We start from the raw sequence: 21,765 nt of genomic DNA, 5'->3' as shown, positions 1-21,765 counted from the left end.
TTGAACATCGAGATAACATAAGGTGCATATATTTATTGAGAGGTTCACAATTATTTACAAGCCATGGTTACCAATGCCATCAAATTGCCCCCTTAGTTTTCCCTGCTTCTCTCTGTCTCTGTCTCTGTCTCTCTTTCTCTCGCGCTCTCTCTCTCTCTCTCTGCCTCTGCCACTGTCTCTCTGTCTCTGCGTCTGTCTGTGTCTCTCTGAACCCGCTCTCCTTCTGCCCTCCCTATCTCTCCCTCTCGCATGCTGTCTCCCTCTCCCTCTCACGCACTATCTCCATCTCCACTATCCTCTCCACTACATGGAGTGAGGAGCCAACAGAGAGACCATACAGGATTAATGATAGAGTTGGATGGGGTTAGACTGAGTGACAGAAGATGTTGCTGACAATAGTGATGGTGGCATAGTGCAAGCCTTGGTGGGAAGTGGATGCAGTAGCAGACATTGTAGATGTGTAGGAGCAGAGAGTAGATTGGGACTTCTCTGGGCAGTGGAGATGACCTTTCTTTTACAGTGCTGATCATTTCTCTGCACTGCAGAGACCACACTGACCCAGATAGGGGCCTCAAACCAGGCTTTCAGGATCTACTGGAATGGAGCCTCTTCTGGTGATCCTCCAAGAAGAGAGTTCCTCTCTTCTGCATACTACCAGATCCCTGTCAGAGAACCATGGTATAACTTCCTCTTCTCTGCCATGTTCCAGCTCTGACATTAACAAGCATGGCATGTTCAGAATGCCAGTGCTCATCCACCTACATCGTGGCTTTTCAAAGATGCCATGGTTGCAAGGGAGGCTGGTCTTTGGACAGGTATCCAGGCATGTGGCAAGATGTGTCTGGAATCAGATGTGAGAGATGCCATGGGTTTGAGGTGGGTTATTAAGGTGGCAAGTCTGATATGATACTTTGTGAAAACTCACTAGGTCTCACAATGAAAATGCTCTTCTTAAAAAAGATAACTCGATGCAACTTGGACTAAGGTTCAGTGCTGTGTTACAGTTGCTCATAAAATGTGTGTTGTGAGTGATTACAGCTAAAAGTTAAACAAAAATGCATGAGATCAAAGTTTGCAGTTAACCTATTGCACTTAATGTGCTGATATTAGCATTCAAAGACCCATATGTTGGGTTGCATTACAATTGAAATTGTTTAAGGAAAAGCAATCCTTTAAATTTAATGTTGATTCCTTGTAAGTGTATATATTACCACCCCTCCCCTCCATTACACAGAAGGCAGCAGATGTTCGGTGCCTGAGTAGAAGAGGTTCATTTGTTCGGAATGACTGACGGTGCAGTGAAGAAAGAATCTCTAGAGCTCCCTTTGTGGAAGGAATGTTGTGTTTCGGACAGGCCTCAGCAAGAGGCTGGCACTTGTACTAGCTTGCAGTGTTGTGAGAGAGAGAGAGACAGGTGTGCAGAACACATGGTCGACGGCTTCTGTCAGAGAAAGGGCTACTTTGTTTGTTAATGTTTTTGTGCCTTTAGAATTAGATGTTAAAATACTTTCCCAGTCTGAGTTGTGTTAAGAAGCCAACATGGCCCAATCCATCAAGCAAGAAGTGCATATAAACCATTGCACTGTTCTAAATAAAACTTTTTGTTGAAAAACTATTCAGCTTTCATGTTACACCTGTTCTTACTTTTTAGTATATTATTGCAAGGGCAACCTCAAGAAATAATCTTTTCAAACACTATATTAGTGTTGTGTATCACCAATATTCAGTTCCGTGTCCGGACCTGGTGTAGGGCATATGCATGGCTGACGGTGTTGGGAAGTTAACTTCATCCTTATTTTAATTTGAGAAAGTATTCTCCATGGCAGATATCATTGGCTGGGTGTTTGCTGTTTTGCAGGTGCTAAATTACCTTTAACATAACATTTCAGCTGACTATTTAATAAAAAGCAAAATGTCAGCACCTTAAGGAGCTTTACACATTATTCTCAAATTCACTGATGTACCAATGAAAACAAAATATGTAAAATTTTAATCCTATAAATTGGAAAATTTGTACAGGCTTTTTAACCATTTCAAAGAATATTGCACAACTTCTTAAAGACAGACTAGGAACTTTCCAAAAGTAAGTTTGAAAAATATGCGAATATAAGCCTATGATCAAGTTTACTGCTTTACAATGGCCAGTCAGGTTCAATGCTACTTTCATTACATGAGATTTCAGGATTTGTAACCAGTGATTTGGAGATCATACTTATGGGAAATGCTAATATAGTGGATGTCACTGGACCAGTAATCCAGAGTTGAGAGTTTGAGTCCCATCTCAGCAGTTCTAGACTTCAGTTTGGATAATTTAGCACCATTCACAACTCCTTCAGATACTGAAGCAGTCCTTTTCAAAATACAAAAATATTAGGCAAAATCTAGGCTTTAGCTGATAAGTGGCAAGTAACATTATCTGGCAAATATGTCCTGAAATGCTACTTCCAACAAAAGAGAAGCTAACTATGCTACCTTGACATTTGGTCACATTACCATTACTGATCTTGTACCATCACCACCACAACGTACCTCCCCCCAATCAAAATAAAAACTTTTAACATTATCTGTGTTACTATTGATTGACTGTGGACTGAACTGGATCAGCAAGAAAAATACTGTGGCTGCAAAGAAGGTCGGAGCTAGAAATTCCGAGATGAGTGACTATAGCACAAAACAGCCAGCCTGATTGGCACCCCACCCACAGCCTGAAGCATTCAGTCACCCCCACAAATGTATGTTGGCTAACATGTGTATTACTTACAAGATGAACTGTGACCATTTGCTCAGGCTCCTTCAGCAACACTCTGTGAGTGTATCTAACCCACATGGAATACACCAGTTCAATGAGCCTTATCACCAAAGACAAATAGTGACAGACAATAAATGCTACCTTAAGTAGTGATGCCTCTTTCCCATGAGCAAAAATTTAAAATAAAGTAAATCTGAAATCAAAAGTAGCTGTAATGGTGACCACAAAATACCCATTTATCATAACAAGTCATTTGGCCCACCAATGTCCTTTTACGGAAGGAAACTTATTGTCCAGTTGATGTGGCCTGTATGTAAATCCTGATCCACAGTAACAAAGTGTGAAGCTGGATGAACACAGCAGGCCAAGCAGCATCTCAGGAGCACAAAAGCTGACGTTTCGGGCATAGACCTTCATAAGAGAGGGGGAAGTGGAGAGGGTTCTGAAATAAATAGGGAGAGAGGGGTAGGCGGACTGAAGATGATTAGGGGAAAAGATAGGTGGAGAGGAGAGTATCGGTGGGGAGGTGGGGAGGGGATAGGTCAGTCCAGGGAGGACGGACAGGTCAAGGAGGCAGGATGAGGTTAGTAGGTAGGAAATGGTGATGTGGCTTGAGGTGGGAGGAGGGGATAGGTGAGAGGAAGAACAGGTCAGGGATGCAGGGACGAGCTGGGCTGGGTTTGGGATGCAGTGGTGAGAGGGAACGAGCTGGGCTGGTTTTGGGATGCAATGGGGGAAGGGGAGATTTTGAAGCTTGTGAAGTCCACATTGATACTATTGGGCTGCAGGGTTCCCAAGCGGAATGTGAGTTGCCGTTCCTGCAACCTTCGGGTGGCGTCATTGTGGCACTGCAGGAGGCCCATGATGGACATGTCGTCTAAGGAATGGGAGGGGGAGTTAAAATGGTTCGCGACTGGGAGGTGCAGTTGCTTATTGTGAACCGAGCGGTGGTGTTCTGCAAAGCGGTTCCCAAGCCTCCGCTTGGTTTCCCCAATGTAGAGGAAGCCACACCGGGTACAGTGGATATACAGTATACCACATTGGCAGATGTGCAGGTGAACATCTGCTTAATATGGAAAGTCATCTTGGGGCCTGGATGGGAGTGAGGGAGGAGGTGTGGGGGCAAATGTAGCACTTCTTGGGTTGCAGGGGAAGGTGCCGGATGTGGTGGGGTTGGAGGGGAGTGTGGAGCGGACAAGGGAGTCACAGAGAGAGTGGTCTCTCTAGAAGGAGGACAAGGGTGGGGATGGAAAAATGTCTTGGGTGGTGGGGTCGGATTATAGATGGCGGAAGCATCGGAGGATGATGCGTTGTATCCGGAGGTTGGTGGGGTGGTATGTGAGGACAAGGGGGATCTTCTTAGGGCGGTTATTGCGGGGATGGGGTGTGAGGGATGTGTTGTGGGAAATGCGGGAGACGTGGTCAAGGGCATTCTCGACCACTGCGGGGGCGGGGGGATGTTGCTTGAAGAACGCGGACATCTGGGATGTACGGGAGTGGAATGCCTCATCCTGGGAGCAAATGCGGCGGAGGCGAAGCAATTGGGAATAGGGGATGGAGTTTTTGCAGGAGGGTGGGTGAGAGGAGGTGTATTCTAGGTAACTGTGGGAGTCAGTGGGCTTCAAATGGACATCAGTTTCTAGCTGGTTACCTGAGATGGAGACTGAGAGGTCCAGGAAGGTGAGGGATGTGTTGTAGATGGCCCAGGTGAACTTGAGATTGGGGTGGAAGGTGTTGGTGAAGTGGATGAACTGTTCGAGCTCCTCTTGGGAGCAAGAGGCAGCGCCGATACAGTCATCAATGTAATGGAGGAAGAGGTGGGGTTTGGGGCCAGTGTAGGTGCAGAAGAGGGACTGTTCCATGTAACCTACAAAGAGGCAGGCATAGCTTGGGCCCATGCAGGTACCCATGGCCACCCCCTTTGTCTGTAGGAAGTGGGAGGAATCGAAAGAGAAGTTGTTGAGGGTGAGAACGAGTTCGGCTAGGCGGATGAGGGTGTCGGTGGAGGGGGACTGGTCGGGCCTGCGGGACAGGAGGAAGTGGAGGGCCTTGAGGCCATCTGCATGAGGAATGCAGGTATATAGGGACTGGATGTCCATGGTGAAAATGAGGCTTTGGGTGCCAGAGAGTTGGAAGTTCTGGAGGAGGTGGAGGGTGTGGGTGGTGTCACAGACGTAGGTGGGGAGTTCCTGCACCAAGGGGGAGAAATCGGAGTCTAGATTGGTGGAGATGAGTTCGGTGGGGCAGGAGCAGGCGGAGACAATGGGTCGATCAGGACAGGTGGGTTTGTGGATTTTGGGAAGGAGATAGAAACGGGTAGTGCGGGTTTGGGGAACAATAAGGTTGGAGGCTGTGGGTGGGAGGTCACCTGAGGTGATGAGGTCATGGATGGTATTGGAGATGATGGTTTGGTGCTCCAGGGTGGGGTCATGATCAAGGGGGCAGTAGGAGGAGGTGTAGGAGAGTTGGCGTTTGGCCTCGGCGATATAGGGTCAGTGCGCCATACTACCATTGCGCCTCCCTTGTCTGCGGGTTTGATGTTAAGGTTGAGGGAGTGGAGGGCTGCACGTTCTGCAGGGGAGAGGTTGGAGTGGGTGAGAGGGGTGGAGAGGTAGTATGGTTGTCCTCTTAAGTAATGTAGCAAGACCGACAATCATAACTAAACTATCTATGAGAAATGACTGCAATGGTTCAGAAGATGTCTCACCTTCTGAATTAATAGAAAAAAATCTTATATTAAAAACGTTGTTGTTACATCTTAGAATTAATGCTTGGTGTTATTTCAAGTTGAAATCCTAAACCCAAAGGCAATGTCTGTGGCATGCAGAAGCAAGTGCTGACAGAATGTAGTGGTATATGAGTTTACTATTGCTTAATAATAGGCATACCAAAATACCTCTTACAATTGCATTCAAGGGAAAAACAATTTTTTTTGCAGTGGAAATTTCGCATTTCCAAGGAGCTGCGTTTGAGAACTGAGGATACACAATGTATTTCCTAGAGGTTTGGAGTAATGTCTTTTCCAAGTTTTTTTTATTAGACATTTTTTTGATGGCTGTACCTGTTTGTCTGCAGTCAAAAATAATTTAGCTTAGAAGAATCAGAGATAGTGGATGTTAGAAATTCAGGTAGACATTTGGTTTTTTTTCAGATAGAAGGCAGTTATTTCTTCATTTCCCCTGAATTTTCAGCAGTTGGAGATCTGAATTTTCTGTTAGCTAATATCTGTAAATGAATTAAAATAGGCTGCTGCCAGAACACACTGGCTAAATTTTCATCGATGTAACCCTAAAAACGTGATAGATCTTCAAAAGACTCAACAGGAGTCTACCATGTTGTCTTTAAACCTTTAGGCATGACTAGTCCCTTCAACCTTTCCCTCTCCACCATCCCTGATTTTTAGTCCAAACCTACCGTAATTTCTACTGACATAGTAAAAGATTTCCTAGAAGTGGATACTGCATTGAGGTTACTGTCGTTGAGGATTGGAAGAACTTAGTTTGCACATCAAACTGTTTGGTACTCTAGAGTTTTGTTACTGTTTTCCATCAGTTCTATAACAACACTTGAGAAGGAATTCCCATCATTAATTAGTTTACCCTGAAGTCTCAAAGTCATACATCACAATTGCTGATTGGTCATCACAATTATCTCCTACTATTCATCACAATGGCTCATGATTCCAGTGAGTCTGTGCCATGCAGTTGGGAAAAGCCATTATAAGAAGGCACGTGTAACTATAACAAGAATGATGGAGAAGATTAGGGACATTCTGAAGTTTTGTTCTCAGGAGCTGGACATAACTGCTGCAGCTGCACCGTACAGTTCTACTAGAGTTTCTAGAATTGCTGCATTACACAACATAGTAATGAAGAAACATTTGTGCCTTTTGGAAGGTGAAAAGATTGGTTGAGTGTTGGAAAGGCTTCCCTCCTTCACATGTGAAAGGTACGCGGCGGGGGTGGTGGGGGGAAGGAGACTGTTGAAAAGGGGTGACCTGTTGTCAAGGATTTTCAACTTTAACACATCAGTGCAAAAAGAAGAATACCATATTTGGAATAGTCTTACCCCTGTCAACCTTATTTCTGTTGAAAGTGCCTCCACAGATAGATCTGAAAAGGAGACAAGGAGCCTTGCATTGTTGACGCTATGGTTTCTATTGACACAGTGTCCAATACTGTCCCCTGCTTTTGAATAACTACAGCATGGTAGGCACTGCATAATTTAATTTTCCTTACTTGTTGTGGCAATAAACCTTAGTAGTGGTATTGCCACTCCAACCTGTTCTGTGCAGCTAATTACTATCTTGAGAGGAAAGCAAGTTGGATGAGTGCACTGTCTGGCACCTGATGTTTAAATGAGAAAAATTGAGCCCAATTATATTCTTGTGCAGTTAGGTGTGGAAGCAAATTTGATGAATAATTAGGCAAGTGACCATAACAATAGATTTCCAATATCAGCTGAACCAAAGGCTGAAATGAGCATCCATTAGTAGTTTGACTCTTCAAAAGGCTAACATTACTGAACTGTGGGAATACTTCAATCAAGCCACTCCCATTGAATTATGCTGGGATAGCTCCAACTTCTTAATATAATATGAATACAGGCACAGTGGTGCAAATCCAGCATGCTTGTAAATGAGACCACACCCCATTTTGGGTATGCACCATTTAAGTTTGGGTACTTCAGGCCAAGGGCAATTTGAAGCACCCAGTGGTGGGGTGGGGTCAAATGTCACTTGGAGTGAGGGGATTGGCAGAGCCTGTAACCAGCTGGAACCACATCAGTGCAGTACTTAATTGCATGTTCATCAATGTCATTTCTTTTAAATTTTACTTTATCAAAATCGGTGCACAGAATATTATAAAAATGTTGGGTTCTCAGACACCTCTGGGTAACCTTATTTGAGGTACTCAAGCTGTACCTTTTATAAAAAGCATATTAAAGTAAAAGGATGCCACATATTTCCAGAATTTCCTTGACTAAATTTAATGCTGAGACTTGTACTGATCTTGCCAAAGGAAACCTAAGGCTAAATTTTCTGCAAAGCATGTTAGCCTACAAGATATTAAATCTTATATTAAAACAAGTGCAACTTCAGTGTCCACAATAGAGGTAGTCGTGATGGGCGGGTGTTGTCTACCTTGACGTCTCATTCTTAATGTTTCTGCAGCTTCTCTTCCCCATGTTCATTATTATGTAGGCAAAAGCATTTCATTTGGAAATACCATGGCAGATGCTTAGTCCTTTTGGAAGTGCTGAGATGAATTTGACCAGACAAAGTTCAGATGTGTCAAAATTCATTACACTTTAGTTAAAAATAGAGAAGGTTTCAGTGACAAAACTTCAATGAATGAAATGTTGATAAAAACATCAGTATCAAAGTCTGTTATGTACAGTGTTACACTCAAATATGGGTGTACATCTGTGCAAGCAAATTCTTGAAGTTATGCGAATAAAGTCACGCAAGTTACACATTGCTCGGGCAAAAATGCAATGTTATGTTAGTGACCAAGCAAAGCTTTAGGCAAACATGTTATGGAAGTCAAGCAAAAGTTTAAAGAAACCCACGTGAAACAAGGTCCTGGCATAAAGCGGTATTCATATTGACAGAACTGGGAAACTGTGTTTACCCAGGAGTTAATAAATAGACCCAAGGAGCAAGTTTTCAGTTTGTGCAATGAATGTGGATTTGCTGCTGCATACCTTCAGAAGAGCACTGGTCAGCTCACAATTAAGGCAGAGATAATAGGATATAAAATTCATTAGTTGGGTCTACAAATTTATAGAAATTGTGTCCAATGTGGTGGGTTACTTTTATTATCTAAAGCCGGGGATGTGTTCAACAATAATATAAAGCTGCAACTGGCTAGGTATTGCTTATGTTTAGAGAAGTCTCAATGGACCAATTGGTCTTTTAATATCTATCACTGTCATACGTTGACACGAAGCACTTCACACAATGTTTCTGGAGCAGTGTAAATAAAGGACAAAACATGGACTTGCACAATTTTAAAAACTCCAAAAAGAACTGTTTTACAGTTTATTTATTACCCACAGTATTTGAGACCATTTCCCCTGTTTTCACCCATGTTAGCAAGTATTGGTACTGTATTGTATACTTTTAAAACCCCTAAAAGACAGGTGGAGTAGGGAATATTTTGCCAGGACATTTGGGGTGACTAATAGCACTGGAAATTCTGTGAACTTATACTTCCAGTATAAAGTTTTTCCACCGGTAATGTACATTTTAACTCATTCAAAACTCATTTACTTGCGGAGTTAAAATTGGGCACAGTATGTAACATGTGTTCTATCTTGGTTAAACTATTATGTTGAGTCAAATGCAATATAGAATAGGGGTGGCTTAGGGGAGGTTTGGCTGGGTGGTTAGTTTATGTTTACAGAGTGATACCAACTGCACGGTTTCAGTTTCTGCACTGACTAATGTTACCATGAAGATCCCACGTTCTCAACCTTGCCCCTCACCTGACACAGGGTAGCATTCAAGTTAAGCTACCACCAGTCATATCTGGCTAATAAGAAAGCCCTATGGTCCTCTCGGATTTGGGTAATTTTACCTTGAGAATTTTGAATAGCTGATGCTTCAGTGTTGTTATTCAACCATTCGTCTTGATGATATTATAAACCGTAAGACCAAATACAATTCTGTTTTGATCAATTAGAGCGTGCAGGATTGAACTGCTGCCTTGAATTGGCTGCCAAATGTCTATTCTTACATGGCAGTCGTGTGAATCAGGACAGTATTACTTAGCACAACATAATTATGTACGGTTTAACAAGAACATGAATGACATTGTATCACATAGATTGCAATATTGAAGGGGAGGAGCGTGGTAGAGAAGTGTTTTGATGTCCCTTTTCTTCCTTATGCCACTTGCTCCCCAAGCCAAGATGAGAACCATGAGTAGGACACAAAGGGAGCAGCTCAGTGGAGTGCCATAAAGCCAGAAAGGAGTTCTCAGTTGCACCCTAGGAAGTCTTATGCCATCAGTTCAGATGTGGGCAAGGAAAGATCCTGCTGCTCACTACCAGCTTGCATCCCACCTCCTCATCAGTTGATGCATCAGTACTCCTTGTTGAATACAAATTGGAAGAATCACAGAGGATGGAAAGGATGCAGAACCTTTTCCAACTGGGGACTTTAATATACATCACCAAGAGTATTTGATAGTGCTACTGCTGATCAAATTGGCCAGTTGCTAAAGGACGTAGCTTCTGGCCTGGGCTTATAGCAGTGCTGAGGAAACCAAAAATAAGGAGAAACCTATATCCTCACAAAACTGTGGTCATAGATCTGCTGTTCACGACAGTATTGGTAGGAGTGACCTTCAAACAGACCATGTGGAAATGAAGCCCCATCTTCACATTGAGGATATCCTCCATGTTGTGAGGCATTATCACTGTGCTAAATGGGAGAGATTCAGAACAGATCTAGTAACTCAAAACTGGACATCCATGAGGCAATGTGCAACAGTAAAATTGCATTCAACCACAGTCTGAAATCCCAAGGCCTGACATGTCCCTCAGTTCATCATTGCCATCAAGCTGGGAGATCAACCCTGGTTCAAGGAAGCATGCAGGAGCATCACCAAGCATGAAAATGGGATGTCAGCCTAGTGTAGCTATGACATTGTACAGCTTGCACACTAAACAGCAGAAGCAACATGCATTAGACAAGGATCAGCACTCCAATAACCAAAAGCAGTCCGGCACATCCAGTTGTGAATGGTGATGGACAATTAAACAACCAAAAGAAGGAGCCAGTTCCACAAATATCCCTATCCCTATTGCAATCTATGTGATTGTAACATATATGAATGCAAAAGACAAGGCTGAAGCATTTACGTTCATATTCAGAAGGAAATGTCAAGGTTATGATCTAGTTTGACATCCTGCTAAATGCCCTAGCATCATAGATGCTAGTCTACAGCCAATTTAGTTAAACCCACATGATACCAAGAAATGACTAATACCAGAGGCTGCGAAGGTTATTGACAATATCCCAACAATAATACTGAAATCTTGTACTCCAGAACTACAATGTCCTTAGCCAACCTGTTCCAGTACAGCTACAGCATTGGCACCTACTTGATGATATTGAAAATTGCCCAGGTATGCCCTGCCCACAAAAAGCAGGACCCTTCAAATACAGTCAATTACTGTGCTCTCTTTCTCTTCTCAATCATCAATAACATGATTGAAAGGGTCGTTGACAGTGCCATCAAGTGCCAGTCATTCAGTGATAGCCTGCTTATTGATGCTGCCTTTGCTCTGGCCACTCAGCTGCTGGCCTCTTTACAGTCTTCATCTAAGCTTGTCTAAAAGAATTAAACTCCAGAGGTATCAAGCATTTGTCATCGAGGCAGCACTGAACTAAGTAAGACATCAGTAGCCGGCATAATCATAATCAGTAGACCGCCCCCTCTGTCCCAACTGTGGTATTACCTTCTTCCATCAGGCATAAGGTACAAAAGTTTGAAAACCAATACCAGCAGATTTAAGAATAATTTCTTCCCTGCTGTTATTAGACTTATGAACGGACTTCTCATATATTAAAGTTGACCTTTCTCTGCACCTTCATAGAATCCCTACAGTATGGAAACAGGCCCTTTGGCCCAACAAGTCCACACCAAACCTCAGTGCATCCCACCCAGACCAATCCCCCTATAACGCATGTGAGCTGCACATCCCTGAACAGTATGGGCAATTCAGCATGGCCAATCCACCTAGCCTGCACATCTTTGGATCGTGGGAGGAAACCGGAGCACCCGGAGGAAACCCACACAGACACGGGGACAACATGCAAACTCCACACAGACAGATACCCAAGGCTGGAATCGAACCTGGGTCTTTGGTGCTGTGAGGCAGCAGCACTAACCACCGTGCCACCCGCTCTGTAGCTGTGGCATTGCATTCTATTCTATCACCCTGATGTACTTATATATATAATTCTTACAGTGTGGAAACAGCCCCTTGGGCCAACAAGTCCACACCAACCCGCAGAGCATCCCACCCAGACCCATCCCCTTATAACCCAACTAATTGACACATCCCTGAACACTACGGGAAATTTAGCATGGCCAATCCACACAGCCTGCACATCTTTGGCCTGTGGGCGGAAACCAGAGCACCCGGACACTGGGAGAGTGTGCAGCCTTCACACAGATTGTCACCCAAGTGTGAAATCAAACCCGGACCCCCGGGGCTGTGAGGCAGCAGTGCTAACCGCTTGAGCCACCGTGCTGCCCAAATGATTTGCCTGGATAGTATGCAAAACAATACTTTTCACTGTAACTTGGTAATGTGGCAATAATAAATCAGATCAAATCAAATCAAAATAAATGTGCATCAGGGAAAAAAACTCTCCATTTGTTGGACTTATGCCTTGCCAGAGGAAAATGGTTGTGTTGTTGGCGACCAGTCATCTCTTTCTGAGACATAATTGCAGGAGTTCCTTAGGGTTTTATCCTGGATTCACCCATCTTCAGCTGCTTCACCAATGACTTTCCCACCATCCTAAGGTTAGAAGTAATTATGTCCTCTGCACAATATTCAACACAATCCACAATTTTACAAATATTGAAGAAGTTCTTGCCTATAGCAGCAAGTACTTATAAATGTCCAAGCTTGGATTGATATGGTGTAAATGTTATTTGTCACTGGCACAGACCATTTCAAAAAAGAATCTAGCAAACTCTTCTTGATGTTCAGGATATCGCCAGTGCATCAACCACTGTCAAAATCTCAGAAGTTATCATTGATTTGAAACTGAACTGAACCAGCCATGTAAGTACTGTGTAGAAGTTAAGAATACTATGGCAATTGACTTGCCTCCATTCTTCCCAGTGCCTGTCCATCAAGACAATCTACAAGGCACAAGTCAGATGTGTAATCAAATACTTTCCCATTGGCCTGGATGGGTGCAACTTCAAGAAGCGGGATACTGTCCAGAGCAATGTAGCCCATTTGACTGGCATCTGTTCAAGAGCTTGAACATTCACACAGTTCAGCAAGTATGCACAGACAGTCACCCAAGTGTGGAATCAAACCCGGACCCCCGGTGTGTACCATCTACAAGATGCATTGCAATAACTCACCCAGACTCCTTTGCCAGCACTTTCCAAACCTGTGACCTCTGCTACCTGGAAAGACAAGAGCGGAAAATGCACAGAAACACCACCACCTGCAAGTTTCTATCTGTAAACTGTCCTGACCTGGAACTATGTTCACTGTCTTTGGATCAAAATCCCGGAACTCCCTTCCTAACCACATTGTAGGGATAGCTACATCTCAATGACTGTGGCAGCTCAGACAACTCACCCCACCTTCTCCAGGGCACTTAGCAGTGGGTAGTAAATCTTTGCCCAGACAAAGATGCCCATATCTCATGAATGAACTAGAAAAGGTTAAATGTAGCTTCAGCTAGAATGAACATTATGATGAGGTATACCTGTTCACTTTCTTCAGTGAACATGATTGCAGATCATTTGCTCGAGATGCTGGTGTTCCCATGCATCTGCTGCCCTTGTCCTTTTTCCCGAGGAGGTGATGGCCTGGTAGCATTATCACTAGACTGTTAATCCACGGAGACTCAGGGCATGTTCTGGGGTGCCAGATTCAAATCTTGCCGTGGCAGTTGGTCGAAGTTGAATTCATTAAGAATCTGGAATTAAGACTCTGACAATGATGATTAAATAAAAACCAAAAGAACTGCGTATGCTGTAAATCAAGAACAAAAACAAAGTTGCTGGAAAAGCTCAAGGTCTGTGAAGGAGAAAACACAGTTAACATTTCGGGTCTGGTGATTTAAGCCAGATTAAGTAAAAAACAATGATTAAATCATTGCCCATTATTCACCTGGTGTCCTAGTGTCCTTTGGGAAAGGAAATCTGCTGTTTTTACTTGATCTGGCTTAAATGTGACTCCACACCCACAGCCATGTGGTTGACTTCAGACGCCTCTCTGAGCAATTTGTGATGTTATAAATACTGTCTTGCCCACATTCCAGGAATGAGTTCAAAAAAATGTACAGGGACTTGCTGTCCCGTTGACCTATTATTGACAAGAGCAAGATGACCCAACCAGTTTTCTTCCAAGTTATGATCTGTGTGTTAAAATGCATGGTGCTTGCTACTGGAAGCTAATGCACTCCCAGACCTCAGGTCAATATTTCGTCTTATTGCAGTTCTCCAGCCATTTGGAGATATAGAAGTGTAACCAGGGCCGCAATTTCTGTTTCTGCCTTCTCTCTCATATTGCACAATAACTTTACTTTTCAACATCTTCTGAAGTTGAATTTGAAGTAAAATGAATTTGATTAAAGAAACCACTTGTATGAAGTGACTTAAATGCTGCCTTCCTTTGAAGGTTTATTTGTGCCCAGTCAGCAGTTTGATGGGATATTAAAGCTGTAAAGTTAAAGAGCTGGTATCAGCAGACTAATGAAAGCTGAAAAGCATTTTATCCTGCAGTGTAAGAGCGCAGATGCCTCCCAGCTATGGATGCATTCCGCAACTCCCAGCCCCCACCTCCTAGTGTTTGCCATATGAGGAGGAGGATGATGAGATCCATGTAATTACAGCTTTGTTCAGGCATGTTATCAGAACCTTGTCAATCATGTATGTAAACACTAACCAAGGACATCATCCTTAATCCAAGATTCTGATTAGCAGTTCAAACACCCAGGGCTTTGTTTGAGCTGTCTTGTGTACATTTTAAATACTTTGCATTCAGCCTCCTATAATGGCTCCTTCTTACTTTTATGAGTATTTCTTTGACTTTGTGTTTATGCGAATTGTACTTGTTAACTGATTCTAATTTGTGTGAAAAGGCTCTTGGCCTAGATATTTTATTGGTGCTGAAGTTTCCTACGTTGACACCATTACTTTGAAACTGACGACAACCTCTAGCATAACAAGGTGTAGAGCTGGATGAACACAGGCCAAGCAGCATCAGAGGAGCTGGAAAGCTGATGTTTCGGGCCTAGACCCTTCTCTCTGAAACAACTTCTGGCATATGCAGAGATAGCAAGAACTGGAGATGCTGGAGTCAGAGATAACACAATGTGGAACTGGAGGAACACAGCAGGCGAGACAGCATCAGAGGAGCAGGAAAGTTGACGTTTTGGGTCAGGAACCTTTGTCAACTTTCCTGCTCCTCTGCTGCCTGTCCTGCTGTGTTCTTTCTGGTATATGCACTTGTTTAGTAAAATTTGGAAATTGGGAAGTTCAGGAACCAATGACAACAACCTCTGAATTTCCAAATTTTACTAAACAAGTGCATATGCCAGAAGGAACACAGCAGGACAGGCAGCAGAGGAGCAGGAAAGTTGACAAAGGTTCCTGACCCAAAACGTCAACTTTCCTGCAATAGGGAAGACTTTCTTTGACACCCTTGCAGATGGATGTCTTTGAAGTTACTTGTTTTGACATGAACTTATTGTCCCACCAAAATGCCAAGGAAAAGGTTAATATTTATTAAAACAGGTCAAAATGGAATTTTAACAGTACTACAAGTCATAATTACTTTTGAACAGCCTCTTTGGCCCTAATAAACTGATTATTTTATACTGGTGATGCGTCTAATATCCTCGCTATGAAAAATAATCGATTTTTAAAAAGCTTTATTTTAAAGTAAATGATATTTCTGTTTCCATGTTAGTCCCATACATATGCGCCAGTTCATATGTTGATATATCTAAAATTATTAAAGAGTGAAGGATAATCAGTGCACTTTTACTTCCTGATGCTGAACTTCCATCCTCTATCTATACAACCTCTCAAAACCTGGCACCATAAAATGATGTCAGGAAAGTGAGATCCATGAAGAGAAATTGTTAGATTTTTGTGGACCCCTTCAAGGTCTGTGTCACTTTGATTTGTTTATAAGATGTGATTCTCGATTCATTTTTGTATTTAGGGAGTATTGTTGTTTAAAAGAACCAGTTGAAATAAGCACTGTTAAAAAAAATACCTAAGAAGAAAAATAGGATGGCATTGGTATCTAAGAACGGTGAGATTAAACCCAAATGATTCAGGGGTTTTAATAAGCTCCACCTTCAACATATTCATTTCTACAGAACAGCAATCAAGGAAGTAAATCCTGTAGGCAAATGAACAGATACATTTGTAGAACAAATTATACACAAATTAGGTAACCTGCAAGTTAGACTGTTCATACCGTTGTTCATACATTGGAAGCAGTCCTGAGAGTCAAAAATGTAATTCTTATTGTCTGAGACATTGAATCTTTGTTTAGTAGCATAGAAAACATAATTTAAGAGATTTTGTAAAAGCATATAGGATGTTAAACAATGAAGAAGAGGTTGAAAACCAGAAAATAATGTGATTTTATGAAATTTTAATGAATAAACATTGGAAAATAAGATTATTTGTATTAATTGATCTGCTGGTAGATCATATTTATGCCCAGATGTTGATCAGCTAAGTATTTTCAGCAGCTTTTGTTTGTATTGTGGATTTCCAACATCAAAACTACTTGGTTTTTACTCACCAAATCCTCTTCCACGTCCCACTACCTTGTGACACATGCTGCCTCACAAGCTCAAAAGTACCATGGTTTGATAATTGGCCTGTTAAGTCACTTAAAGACCCGAGGCAGAAGTTCCATAATCTTGTGCAGGCATCACCCTCAAAATGATGAGCAGCTGACAGGAGTCAAGTGAAAATTTCCGTAGTCCCAGAGGACCAAAGACAACTGGCAATGAGTGAAATGTGAGGGCTGCCACACCTCGGCTGAGGGGTGAGGTTGAAAAGTTGTGCTTTCATGGTAACCTCAGCTGGTGCAGAAATTGAACTGCCCTGTTGGCATCAGCCAGCATTGCAAACCAGCCATCCAGCCAACTGAGATAACCAAATTTTGCAGCCTACTCCACCTTCATATTGCACATTTTAATTCTGCAGCATTCATCACTAGTGGTGTCATTTTCAATGCCCTGTCTTTTTGATGCAGTATACAGTCATAAAGAAGAAATTCTATTCAATATATCCTGAAGTCGGCTTTCTTTAGAATCATAGAATCCCTACAGTGCAAATAGAGGATATTTGGCCCTTTGAGTCCGCATTGGCACTCTGAAGAGCAACTTACCATCTAAAATATTCTGTAGGAGGCAAAATTGCCACACCCCCCTTAACCCCTTCGTCTTACTCTATTTCCTCATGGATGCAAGCACCCACCTCAAATCCTATCTTTCCCACAGTAGCTTTGAGTGGGATGAGGCCATGGTGCATCATTTAGCTTTTAACGGAGGCTGGCTGACATTTCTGGCTGGAAATTTCATGTAATATATGATTAGCTAAGATGAAAGGACAATCACCTATTTTTCAATAATTTCTAAAGATACCAACAGACAATACAGTGCAAGATTGAGTGTAAATGACAGAAGAGTAATGTGTTTTCATTAACTGAGAAGATATTGTGCTGGCTTATCAAGACTTGGATTTCAGTAAATGGAAAGCAATGCTGGATTCTGACAAAGGTTCACTGGACTCGAAATGTTAACTGTATTTTTCTTTCTACAGGTACTGCCATGCATGCTGAGTTTCTCCAAAACTTTGCTTTTGTTTCAGATTTCCATCAACCACAGTTCTTTGTTTCATTTCTGTGTATCTATGACGTGGACTGACAATTCCACAAGTTAGTAGTATTTGTATTGTAATTGTTCTGTATTATAAAACAAAAGAATATGATAGTGCCATGTTCTAGTAAGTATGGTAATTCTTGGTGACAGCAATCAGTGAACTCGCATTTCTACAGTAAAAGTACTGTTAACCACAATATGTTACAGTAACAAGGTGATTCCTTGCTTGGTCTTGGCAAGCAACCATCAATATAACTATATCTGTGTGTAAATGGTGTCACTGTAAAACTTAGATCTGAACATTAAACTTAATTCAAATATTTATGTAGCTTTGTGGAGAAAATGTCTTCTTTCCTCCAGCACTGTCCGTCAGTAAATTTTTATTGACAGTTGGAATCCATTAATTGATCCAGTGTGGTAGGGCAGCAAACATTTATGTTAACATTCCAAAAACAGCACCATTTTCCTCCCTTTAATGTCCCTCCAAATTCTTGGGAAATTCTTTTAAAGAAGATGACTTGTGCTGAGGTTAGCAATGGTCTGCTTCCTCAACAATGTAACAGCTCTTCAGGCATAATCCATATATGGAATATCATTTAATTGTGTGTGTTGGGAAATGAGGTTGAGAATTAACACTGAGCCAAATCTTCCCTTTGCCCATTTCACTCTGTAAGATATATGGATTCCTGCACATGCAGAGTTCATATGCAGCAGCCCCGTATGATTTCCTTTCTTCCTCCAATAAAGCCACTTGTGGGACAAATGTTGAGGTCAGTTTCTCAAAATAGCTGGGTTTAAAAGTACCTTGATTGCTCATTGCTTCACATTGCAAACTGAACCACAAGGAGAGTCTTATATGCATGCAATTTTCTTGCTTTATTCTTTGCCACTTTTCCCTTTCATTACTAATCTATTTGTCTACACAAACAAGAGCTATCTAAAGTAAAATCGCAAGTTGTCAGGATATTAATTTTGTTTTTAAGGAAAAGTACTGAATTTATTCAATGAAATGGGTCAGCACCTCTTGACGAAAATGTTCACTTCATTTTTTTTAGGTATCAGTATTACCTGCAAGTAAAGAAAGATGTGCTTGATGGACGGCTTCCTTGTACGTTAGACCAAGGCATCAGGTTAGCGGGTTTAGCTGTGCAAGGTAAGTGTACAATGGCAGAATCTTTGCCTTTCTGTTGATTCTGACATCAGAAACTGTTGCTCTTGTCGATACTCTGAAATTTAGTCATACAGCAACATAAGTTTGACTTTGATATCTGTGAATGGAGCCAGAGGACCCTTTTGAAATGGGGGCATCACTATGAAAACCAGCTCATGTGGTGATCTCTCAGTGAAACAAACTGCCTTGTAAAAGTTGGAACTGACACATTGTTCCAAAGACCAGTGTTTGTTGTTGTATATCCCATCTATTGGTATGAGACCAGCCCTTGAAGACATAACCAATAATAGAATATTACAGACCGCATGGGCTGGCTTAAATGCAGAGGGACTTTCAGCCTTCTCCAGAAGGAAAACCCATCTGCCAGTTCGAGGTGAGCAGCAAGATGCCTGGAAGGAGGAAGACACATGGATGCCCCAAACCAAGGGTAATTCCCACATGATGATGGGGGCAGGTGAGCAGATACACTTGAGGGTGCTGAGCTGGGATGGGAAGATGGTGGGTGGGGCAAGGAAAAACTGTTGGGGCAAAGGTCTCAGATTGACACAAGGTACCCAGGAAGGAGGTTACCCCCACCCCATTCTCTGATCAGCACCTGGTAGGGTTAAACTAACTGGCTATATGTTGGACACCACCCTTTCCTGTTGTGTGTTAAATCTGGGTGGTACCAGAAGAAGACCTTTAAATGGACACTAATTGGACCTCAATTCAGCCACGGCTGGTTGACCCATAGGCTGCCCAAATTTGAGTCTGGGTAGTTTGCAAAATTCACTTCACCTTCTGGATGTTCTGACTTCTTTCCAAGTGTTCATTCTTCCTATTTGTAACTGCTGTAAATGCTGGCAGTCTACTGTAATAGAGCCATTCACTCTGCATACCCATGTATATAATCACATGTATGTTTTCCTGTTTCTATCATCCTTTCAGTAAATGTTGAAGGGAAATTTGGGTTGATGTTTCTTATTCCCTAGCTCAATCACTCTGTATGTTTATTCTGCCCTGTTTACACCTGGCCTACACCAAGAAACAAATCTCAGATTCACTTCCTGAGGAAGCAAATTTATTATACAATCTACCTCCCACATTTGTGACATCAGGAATAGGACTTCAGGTGGAATATGGGATGTTGTTCGCTATAAATGTTGATGGAAACTTCATTTAAAACCTGCATAGGCTTTCACATTTCCAGATAGATTTCGAGAGATTTCTGCCATCATTTGTCCTACTAAGTGAGGCTTTGTTCTTTCATTTTTTTTTGAACATGTGCTGAGTTATAGTTCTGCTGCTGGGCGTAAACAAACAGCTCAATCATATGTCAGCCCTGGCACTGCCATTTTCCTGGAAACGAACCTAGACCAGCATCTGTATAAAAACTTTGAAGAAGCGTTATGGTGGACTCAGAGTCTGTGTGCCTGTCAACAAGTGCTGCTATATTTGCCGAACTCCTCCAGTGCCTTCTGTATTTCTATGTCATATCTCCAGCATCTGTATTATTTTGATTTTATATTAAAATGAAAGCGTTTGCATGTTTGGCAAATTCTTTCCTCCATATTGACAGATTACCATGAATTTGGGCGTTTGCCCCTTCATAGGTCCTCTATGCTTTTAGTTCTCCGAAGCATTGAGTGTCCACATTTGCGTTCTTGAAGGTTTCTCTGTTTTACTAGCCTGCTACTGTTTTTAGCCTCTAGTATTTGCAGTTTTTCCTCATCAAGAATAAGGCTTCCTCAACCTTTTGAGAACTGTAAAATCTTTATTTACACTTAGATTGCATATTACTGAATATAGCTTTCTAGTACTGGGCTTCCCTGCTACTCAATTACATGTTTCATGCTAGTCTGCTCTATCCTGCTCTTCTGATATCAGTATTATTATAATTTTCATTGTCACTATTAGCATAATCATGTCCCATTATAGTATATCTCCTGTCTACTGACTGTTACTGTTCAGGCTATCCGAAATAGAAGGGATGTTCTGGTCTAGTGTAAATAAAGAAGGTGCTGGCTTAGTGGTAATGTGGCTGGCCAAATAATCCATATCCCACTTTGAATGCTCTTGGAAGTTTGTTGGACATGCTTGTGTTATTTCTTCAGGACTTTAGAAGGGTGAGGCATGACTTGATTGAAGGCTATAAAGTTCTGAAAGATCTTGACGAGGTGGATGTGGAATGACTGTTTCCTCTTGTGGTAGATCGAGAGCTAAAAGACGCTATTTTGAAGTAGAACCACGATGAGTAGATTTTGATTTTTCCTTTTTGAGATGTACAATTTTGGAATCCTCTGCCTCAGAAGACAGTGGACACGGAATCATCGAATATTTTTCTGCATAGAAATATTCTTGTTAGGTAGTGGAATCAAAAGTTATTGGTATAGATGAGGATGTGGAAATGCAAAACTTAAACAGATCAACCATAATCTTATGGAATGGAAGAGCAGTCTTGAGGGGACAAACATGTACATCTGTTGAGATTTCGTATGATTGTATGGATTTGAATCCTGTCATGGCAGATGGTGAAATTTTAATTCAATTAAATTTGAAGTTAAATGTTCATTTAACAGTGACTGTGCAAGCATTATCCATTGTTTTTAAAAACCTAAAAGTTTCACTAATGCCCTTCAGGGAAGAAAATCTGGTGCCCTTTCTTGGCCTTGCCTGTGTGTGAGTCAAGGCTCACAAAAATGTGATTAACTCTTATGTGCGCTATGAAATGGCGTAGCAAACCACTCAGGTGAGATTGCCATCAAAGCAGGATTTGATCAAGTAGGCTTTCAAGGAGCCCAAGCAAACTGAGATCAGTGGAAATCGGGGAGAAGATCCAGCTAGTTGGAGTCATACCTGGAACAAAGGAAAATGATTGTGGTTGGAGAGAGGTGATCATCTCAGCCCAAGGACATCAGTGTCCCTTGGGATAATGTCCTAAGCTTAACTCTCTACAGCTGTTTAATGAATGACCTAGCTTTCTTTTTAAATATAGAAGTAGGGATGTTGCTGACAATTACACAATGTTTAGCAATGAAGCAGTCTGTGCCCATATGCAGCAAGACCTGGAGAGCATCCAGTGTGAGCTGATAAATAACATTCACTCCTACAAAAGCCAGGTAATGTTCATCTCCAACAAGAGAAAATTTAAGCATAATGCAATGGCATTACTGTCACTGAATACTCCTTATCAACATTCTGGAAGTTCCCATTAACCGGAAACCTGTATTGAAACTGTGGCTA

The 21,765-nt window shown here is 41.9% G+C and overlaps 1 protein-coding gene across 5 annotated transcripts in view; it reads left to right on the top strand.

Moving 5' to 3' along the window:
- Positions 1–21,765, top strand: part of LOC125454778 (tyrosine-protein phosphatase non-receptor type 14-like) — a 278,893-nt gene that overhangs the window by 162,387 nt on the left and 94,741 nt on the right. For all 5 annotated transcript variants that reach the window (XM_059648575.1, XM_048535977.2, XM_059648573.1 and 2 more), the window contains one exon: positions 18,428–18,525. In XM_059648575.1, the coding sequence (XP_059504558.1) occupies positions 18,428–18,525 (98 nt within the window). The remainder of the gene's footprint in view (positions 1–18,427; positions 18,526–21,765) is intronic.

The sequence above is a fragment of the Stegostoma tigrinum genome, chromosome 9, assembly GCF_030684315.1.
Source record: "Stegostoma tigrinum isolate sSteTig4 chromosome 9, sSteTig4.hap1, whole genome shotgun sequence".
Taxonomy (NCBI): Eukaryota; Metazoa; Chordata; class Chondrichthyes; order Orectolobiformes; family Stegostomatidae; genus Stegostoma; species Stegostoma tigrinum.
This window is presented reverse-complemented; position numbering and strand designations above follow the sequence as displayed.